Below are 9,159 nucleotides of genomic sequence, written 5' to 3'. Positions count from 1 at the left end.
GCTTGTCACAGTCATTTTCCTAAGAAAGTACATTTTGGAACCATAATCCACATTTCAAAAAGAAAAAAAAGGCACAGATGAGACAGTTCATCCAGCTAAGGGGTGACCTGCTCCTGGCAATTCATTGAACTTTACAAGAAAGACCAGCAAAGAGTGCAGAAGGGGAGTAAATAAAGATAATTTTTTTTATTCCTTGCCTACAGGGTCTGTCGAGGGCAGATAGATGCTGCACTCAGACACCTGCATTTCATTCTTTTGGATTGACCCATGGCAGTGATAAGGGACAGGTTTTCAAGCACGCACATGGGCTCTGCTCACAGCCACCACTTCACAGCCGCGTGTCATACTCCAAAGGCTCATCTGCATCATCAGCTCCTCTGGTGCTTGTCTCCACCTCTATTTCGAAGGCTGGACTGACCCTTTCCAGTGTGTAGTCACTTCTCAAATCTATGGCAAGAAAATAAATTCAACAATGCAGCCAAGTAAACATTTGAAAAGCACGTACACTCCAGGCAGTGTCCAACCCAGTGACTGGTGGCAGCCTGCTGGCTATTTCCAGGAGGAAGAAAATCTGCAGTGGGGCAAAATCAGAGCCAGGGGAATGAAAGCCCTGGGGGACCCAAAACAGTGAGACCTGATATGAATGACCCTTCCCTGACTGTACTCATTCAGTTGATTTTCCCCTCTATTATCTCTAGCTGTCACAGACACAAATAATCAAAAACAATAACACTGCAGTTTCTGTTTCAGAATGAAACAGCAATTAGTACTCCGTGTAGGCACTGAAAGGAAGGAGCTTTCCCCTAGAAGAAAACAGATGGATGGAAATTCATCCAGAATAGTAATCTATTTTGGCTTTGAGTCTTTTACATCTGCCCCACATCAAACAGAAGCACATTCTATCAAATCTAACATGGACAACAGGCAATCCAACTAAGCAGAAGTAAGGTCTGCAGCGTGTAAGACCCTATCCCAGGGCCAGGAAACCTCCCGTGAGTTTTTCCCCAGCTAATGCATTGCCAATTTTTAGATCGTTACTCTTTCTAATTGTAAAAATTATTGCTGATGCTACCTGCAGTGATTACCCTGGAAAAATGAGCTACCATTTTGCAAAGCAAAGGAAACAGTCCAATGGGTAGAAGTTTTCATGCTGAACAAAAGAGCAAGGTAGAGGAGCAATATTCTCATATCCACCTTTGCACAGAGAGAGTGTGCCTGCTATAATCTTTCAGCTCAATAGAATTTCTGTTCTCGTCTTTATAGCATACCTAGGCCTTTACTTCCTTGCACTTAAAAAGTTATACAAAGATTAAAAATTAACCTTTACTTTGCATACCTGGAAGTTTCAGCCTCCTGCAGCAAGAGTTACAACGATGCTTTGTGATGAAGTTTCTTATTGCACCTTCTCCTAGGTTTGCTGGTCCAAATACCATCTTTCCAGATCTAAAAGAAATATTATTAAATAATCAATTAACTCAAAATAAAGCAATTGTAGGGGAGGGAGATGATGATGTTTTCTATTTTTTAAATCAGAGACTGTATACAGACAATCGAAGCTTAACGTACATCACAAGTTTCTTAGCTCTGGGACAAGAAAACTGCCAATTCTGGTAAAATATTAGCCTACATATACCCTACACTACTTTTCCTTCCTGCTGCATCTCATAGATGCTCTAAAGGGAGATAGGACAGACCCAGCAATTCCTACTGAAAAGCTCAAAGAAAATTTGGGCACAGTGACATTTAGACAACATACGCCAGAATCTGAGTGCTCTGTTGCAGCCACCGTTCATTCTCATCAAGCAAATGGTTTGGTTCCAGTTTTGATGGTAGGCACCCAGGAACAAATCAGAGCTAGCAAGGACTTACTTTTACCTTATTCAAGAACAGAAAGCCAAAAGCAAGCAGAGCCCTACTCACCTCAATATGCAGCACAGAAAAAAAGCACAGTACACTGCTGACAAGCAAGGCTTTACAATTTATTGGCTTCTTCCTATGCTCATTTCCATGTGTCTGCACTCAGGCCAATTCAGCACTGTTACTAGGGGATCCATTTGTGGAAGTGTATTGCATATTCTGAATGAAGCTGACACAATTACAAACAGAAGCAAGCTATATCCACGCATGTATTAGAAGTACCATATAATTATAACAGATTCTTAATGTAGTCTGAAAGATCAGTGTTCATTAATTTTAATATTGCTCCACCATTATTCTCAAGAATTTAACTGACATTCTACACATCATGGAACACAGCACACGAGAAACACTTCCAAAGAAACTATGAATGCTAGTATTTTACTTTAATGACATGCAGAGTGGAAACAACACATTTTAAAACCTGAAATCAATTACAGCTCTGAGAAGCTATAGAAAAGGATTTTAACTCTCTCAATCTATCTGTAATCCACACTAACAAAATATATTCTCTCTAAAGAAAGCAGTTTTCAAATATGACATTCTTCCCTTTCACACAGGAGAAAAGCAATGATTAGCCAAAACTACTATAGAAAGCTTAGTATCTCTCTAATTTCTGGCAGACAATAAAGACTATGTGTCTCCAGGATCACCTAAAGGACTTGTCTAATCAGCCTTTACTGCAAATTAGTATATCAAATGAGGCAAGAAGTGAAATATTATTTGTGCCATATATACACTTTAAATGACATCTTGCTATATAGCCATTTCCATCCCTTAGTATCATCTGGTAAAATGCCAGTAAGAATAGAACATACTTAAGTATTTGCTTGGGTAGGCATAGGAAATCGAGAAGACTTTACTACCTCCAACGCTACAGAACCACTCCAATACTTCCTCTGATCTAACTGTTATTCCATGCAAAGTGCAGCAAACAGCACAAGACAGACTGATAATTTTCTCATGCTGTTGTGAGATAAACAGGGATACTGTGTGCAACACATGTGAAGTAATCTTTCCTCTCTACCGAGCACTGGCAATGGTTCAAGAGGAACACTGCATTTAAATTTGGAAAACTACTTCAAGAAATATGGGGATAAATTCAGAAAATAACAAGAATGACCAGCAGTCTAGAAATCATGACATACATGAAAGGATTATGGGGTAGCCTAAAAAGAAAAAAAAAAAAAGAAATTGAAGGAGAACATGGAAACTATCTTTGAGCTTGTTGAAATTTTTTACTCTCTGTTGACAATAGACATGACCAGAAAGAAACGTTTCAAGAAGGAAATCAGGAACAATCTTTCAGACAGTAATGACAGTAAACTATTGAAAACAGATGCTCTGGGAAGTTAAGGTCATCCTTGGAAGACCTTAATACTTGTCTGTACAAGACCTGTAAAGCCAGGAATGACCTGGTGCTGAAGAAGAACCAGCTGAACTCTCCAGGTCCCTTCTAACCCTACAAATGTTTTATAAACAAGGTCAGTCTTCTCATTATTCAAGACCTGATTTTCTCTCCAAGGAGTGAAAAATACTGAGCCCAGCTTTCCTATTTCCCAAGCAGGTGCATTAATGTGAGCTAATGGGCTTAAAAACAACAAAACATGTGTCTCCTTTTGTGCAGAGCCTTACCTAATAGTTATGCTCCATGAATGCCTACCAGATTGTACCAGACTGGTACTCACCAGCAGGCAGGTAACACAGACTGTATTGATGCAAAGAGTGCTCCTTATAGTCCAGAGCTACAAATGCTCAAAGCAGACAATAAGACATTCACGGGGCTTTACTGATGGAAAGTGATGGACTGTGGGAGGCCTCATGGCAAGTAGCACCTTTTCAGGGAGGTGCTCAAGCCATTTATTCAATATGTTTTTGTAGATTTAGCTTCCAGTCCACCTGTTTCAGTTGTGCACGTTTCTGTAGTAGAGGTGCAGTTCATGCAGATGTTTTGTCTACTGGCAGCAATTCAGCTGTAAATTGTTTGGCTGGAAGTGCACAGCTTGGTAAATATTCAATAGATTTGTTCTTCAAAATACTTGCTAATGAGTAGCTTCAGAGAACATGGTCTTCACTCGTTAGTAAACTCTTCAGCCTATCACTATCTGCTTGAGAGCTTTCAAAAGGGACAGCAAGAGACGTAACACCTCTGACTCCTTTTCACCTGTTTTTAATGAGATTTTTGACTGCAAGCGCCTTTTTTTCTCACCTCTCTCAGCAGGCGTAATGCATCAATTCTTTCCAATTTGAAACTCAGCTCAGTATTTACCTCATGTCTGAATCTGCTCTACAGACACTCTACACCTAGTGTCTGTGAAAGCTTTACCCGCATGGACCTTGTTGTGGATTTGGCAAGTAGCATATGCTAAGAAGAGCATCCAGAGTACTGCTTATAAGACAATTCTTCCCAACATTTAGGCAGGACAGGAGTCTGCAGGGACTGCACTGTGTCATGACCTTGCTGTTGTGCCTCGATCACTTCTGTTTTTAAAGAAAATCTTTTTGTGAACACTATACCCACATCATTTTATCACTTCATACACTCTATGCAGTGCACATGGCCAGATCTTCAAATGATTTTAAATATCCGTGAACTTACACTAATTTACATCAGCTCAGGATCTGCCCGAGATGTCACAGTATCAGGCATACTTTCCAAACAGATCTGTTATTTTTGTCTTGATACTGTATGTAAAACCAAGACACAATACACTATCACAGAGCTAAGAGGTCACATTTTGCCATTACAAAGTCCATTTCAAGACAGCATGTAGGATGCAGGAAAGAAAACACTCATTACAAGATAATGACATGAGCCACTAAATCAATGGAATTAAAGAAGCAAAACATAAATAATTTAACTATAAGTAGTGCTAAAATTTGAATTAGCCCCATCAGTCAGATGCCATCTATTTTCTCCCAGGCTTCTAAGAGAACGTGAGCTCAAAGCAACTTTGGAGGCAGCACACGGGTTTTGGTTAAGTATCTTACCTACAAATGAAAACTTAAAACAGATCTTGCTACTGCCAGCAATGTTTCTCTTGTGAGCAAATGAAGGTTAGAGAAAAGACAGTGCTTTATTACAGTTATTACTATTTTAGAAAGTGTTTATCAGAATTGGGTATCTTCTAGTTGCTTACAGATTCCATCCACAGTTTCACTGCCTTATTCCTTTAGAACCCTGAATCAAAACAATATAGTTTCACAACTTGCTGTTCTGAAGATTTCCCTGAACATAAGAAAATCAAGCTATTTTTGATTAATTAATCAACACTTGCTCTTTAACTAGGACTTGACTGTTTTGCAGATGAGAAAAAGCAAAACAACAAAAAGTTCTGAAAACAAGATCTGTGTGATCAAATTTTAGTAAGCATGACAAAATTATTTAATGACAAAAATAATCCAAAGTACACTAATAAACATAAGCTTCAAGATAATGTAGATAAATATTTTTCCTCTTTGAAAGAGGATAAGCTGAGTTGCCATGTGAAATATGTGGTCAATGACTGGCCACAGTCTCCAGTAATAACTATTACAGTTTATGCTATCACTGACACAAAAAATCCACTTGAACAGTAGCAAACCACACTTTTATACATCTGTAGCAATAGCTTAAAAATGTTTGCTACAATCTAGTGAACAACTACATGACTGACCTCTCTGCCTCTCTATCCTAAACTATCCTTGTGCTTCTGTCACAGTCCTATGACCCTACTTAGGGCGAAGACTTTGTCACTGTGAGGTGCTCAGCATACTTTTGATGTTGCTTCCAAAATAAATATTATACGGCCAATACACCTACATTCATAATTAAACATTCATACAACATTAATACAGTCATTTATTACTAATCTTATTAATGAAATGTTAATAATGGTCCCAGAACTAAGAACCTGCTTCCAAAACTAACTTGTTCTGAGTTCTAGGCAAGTCATCTGATATTTCTATAGTTAACTGCCCTTTGTACTAAATCAGACTACTCATATTTATATCTTCCTTCCTTCCAAACATGAGACACCCCTTCAATCAGATGACATGAGCTGAGCAAGAGGGAGGCAAGCTGAGCACAAGACAGTGGAGGGGCAGGGATGCCAGGGCACAGCTGGAGAGATGTGTGGGTTTAGGAAGACTCCCCAGAGAAGAGAACCCTGCAGGACAGCAACCATCAGCACCACTGCTTGTCCCTGCACTAAAGCTAATATCAGCAAGGAACAAAGGTCACAGGATGGGAGAATGGTCGTGGTTCTGATGCTGAAATTTGATGCATGAAGGCAGACTGCTACTTCTGTGTAGTTTCTCTAGTTCTTATAACTTTCCACACATGATTTACCATCTCCGTATCACGGCTGTGAGATTGTAATGTGCAGTATGCTTAAATGCACCACTAGGACCTATTGGAAAGATCAGAGATCCAGAGGCCCTCTCACCCTCTTAAATCATTGTGACCCCATATACCCTACGAAACAGTGCCCCACCAGGTAGGGAAACCAGACTACCACATTTAAGTTACTGATTACCTCCTTCGGTGCAAATTTGTGAAGAGACTTACAGGGTTTTCTGTTTCCCATTCTTGCTCTCCCTGCATAGCCCTGGAGAACTCCTGTGCCTCCAGCAAAGCAACACAGACTCTCCCCACCTTTCACACACCACTCACCACATGTTGGGAGCTGGGATACTTACAGCCCCCCCAAGTCCACAGTCCTCCAAAGCACAGCAGAGGACACAGTCTCTCCATTGCCACCATACCTTCATTTAACCCAAACACCATACAAAAAATAATTAAATCCCTCACACAAAACATAAAAAACACCTTAAGACTGTTGGCAGAACATCTGAAGTGAATGATGATTTCATCAGAAAGAAACCTACTTTTTGTCTTCGGGTTTAATCACAGATGGATCTGTAAGATTTTCCCCAACACCTACAACAAAACCACAGTGTGTGTTACAAAGGAAGGGAGTCATTGTTTCATAATCTGGCACTTAAATGTAATTATCCATTTTCTTTGTAGATCATACAGCGTCATAGTTAAAGTGGTCATGAGTTAAAAAGAAAATGCTATGAGTATAGAAATCTGTTAAGTATTGGGAAACATACATAGTTCTTATTACAGCCCTGACTTTAGCTGCTTTGAGGTTTATTTATAGGTAAATGGAAGGCTTATGCAAATGCACTAAAAATTATGCTGACACTCAACTAAGCAAAATGTGACCAACCGTAAGACTGCTATTTAAGTTGGAGTAAAGGTATGAATCAGATGTGGATCTTACTGATATCAATAGATCTACTCTCAGATACACGTTCTCTTCAAGGTAACAAACACAACAAGCCACAACTTTGTGATGTGCAAATGCTTGGGTCTGTCATCCCTTTTTTCTTCTGAGTGGCCATGGGACCGTATTAAATAAATAATTTCATTATGATGCCTGAATGCTGATACCTATGTTGCAGTTTTCCCCAAACTGATGACATACTATGATTTACCAAAAAGCTCTTTTCTTACATCTGAGGAAATCCTTGTGCTTTTACATTAATGAAAAAACTCTATGATCATATCACATGCAATTATTTTTATTTCAATAGGCCACTGATGATAAGTTTATATTCTGCAACGAACATGAGTAAAGATTATGGAAACAGCATATTGTGATTGAAACACCCCCAAATTGCAATACTGTTCAATGAAGGTCATTTCAGTTGATGCAAATTAGACAAAATGTGGTGTATATATATGCAGAGATGGCCCTGGTATTACATAGTAAATGGTAATAAAGACTAATCCTATTAGAACTCCAAGGGGAGCAGCCCTTGCACGTTTCCTAAACTCCAGATCAGAGAACAACAAGATAAACATGAGGCCAAAACTAGAGCAGATTTCAGTTTGTTTGAGATGGAAGCTGAAGTTCCACTCTTGACGAGATTTACATAGATGTTTAAATTCTCCATGTTTGAGCCAACACAGTTGGTCTGGAATTGTCAAGAGTTGTATAATAAACCCAAGCAAACTTCAGACAAATTCTAGTAGGCTATAGTGAAGACACACTTCCTCTTTCTGCATTTTTTTTCATGTGGAGCTAAAACCAAATGAAGGCAAGGATGGAATAGATTTATTTTGCATAATAAGCATGTCTTTTTGTAATTCACAGCTTCTGGATGCTGTAAAATTTAAATATGCTAAGTCTCTGTCTACCCATACATATTTCCCTTGACAGAAATGACAAACAATAGTGTTTATACTGTTTGATGGGTGTTGTGCATCTTCTGAACAGTCAACTGTTTTATCTCTTTAAAATATGCCATGTTCCCACTTACACATGTACAGTAAAGTGATCACATGCTCTTTGAAGGAGTCACCAGACTTTGTGAATAGCATTCAGGCTTGCAGCTTATATAAACTGCTTACAGATTTATTAATATGAAAAATGAAAAAATACCGATAGCAATTCACACTCTTCTGACAGATATACACATACATTAAGTGTGCATATATACATAGGTACACTTGAATCTCTCTATTATTTATATATCTTTATAAAAATAAAAATAAAAATACCTTAACTGTGGAGTGGTTTTTTGGAGCTGGCTGAAATGTTCCTGCACACTTTATCTACCTGCTCTTTTGCCCATTCAGCCAAGCTGTATTTGAAGCCAATTTTCCCATTACACCTACATTAATCCAGAGTGTTTCTGTGGACACCCATTTATCAGTGCTGCACAACAGTTACCCAGGAGTTTCTTGAGATTTGCCAGTATGTAAATGAGAACAGAATTTGGCCCACCCCTCAGTATTAAATTCTTTTTGGAGAACTGCTTTTCATTGGGTTTCAAATAGTGATCTCATGCTAGCAGTCACCTTGCAAATCCAGGACAAGGAGCTCCCCACGGGTGTACACGTAGGTCCAGTGAGAGAAAGCCAGCATCAGCTCTTCCAGCAAGTTGCTGGGAGTAATCTCGTCTCCATTGTTGTTGTTGTATTTCCGAAACTCACCAGTCATGTACTTCTCAATGGTCAGCCACTGGTTTGCTGAATGGCAGTAGATGAGGAAAACTTCCAGGAACCTGTAGATATAAATGCTGCCTATGAGGAGCTGGCAGAGTAATGAACATCCTCACAGTCAGCACACCGCATGATGCAAAGCAAATATACCAAAAAGGAGGACACGTCTTCCCTAGCTGGAGCATTTTGAGCAGCAGGAGGTACCAAATGGTAGGCAACACAAAGGCTTTCTCGGTTTGCTAACT

At 39.2% G+C, this 9,159-nt stretch overlaps 1 protein-coding gene across 1 annotated transcript in view; it reads right to left on the bottom strand.

Annotated features, from left to right (window-relative positions):
- Positions 1-328: 328 nt before the first annotated feature.
- TRPM6 (transient receptor potential cation channel subfamily M member 6) overlaps positions 329-9,159 on the bottom strand; it is a 74,090-nt gene continuing 65,259 nt past the window's right edge. The window contains exons 35-38 of the mRNA XM_068422923.1: positions 8,771-8,976; positions 6,787-6,838; positions 1,337-1,443; positions 329-447 (exon numbers count right to left, since the gene is read on the bottom strand). Coding sequence (XP_068279024.1) covers positions 329-447; positions 1,337-1,443; positions 6,787-6,838; positions 8,771-8,976 — 484 coding nt within the window. The remainder of the gene's footprint in view (positions 448-1,336; positions 1,444-6,786; positions 6,839-8,770; positions 8,977-9,159) is intronic.

The sequence above is a fragment of the Nyctibius grandis genome, chromosome Z (genome assembly GCF_013368605.1).
Source record: "Nyctibius grandis isolate bNycGra1 chromosome Z, bNycGra1.pri, whole genome shotgun sequence".
Classification (NCBI taxonomy): Eukaryota; Metazoa; Chordata; class Aves; order Nyctibiiformes; family Nyctibiidae; genus Nyctibius; species Nyctibius grandis.
Note: the sequence above shows the minus strand (reverse complement) of the source record. Positions and strands in the feature narration are given on the sequence as shown.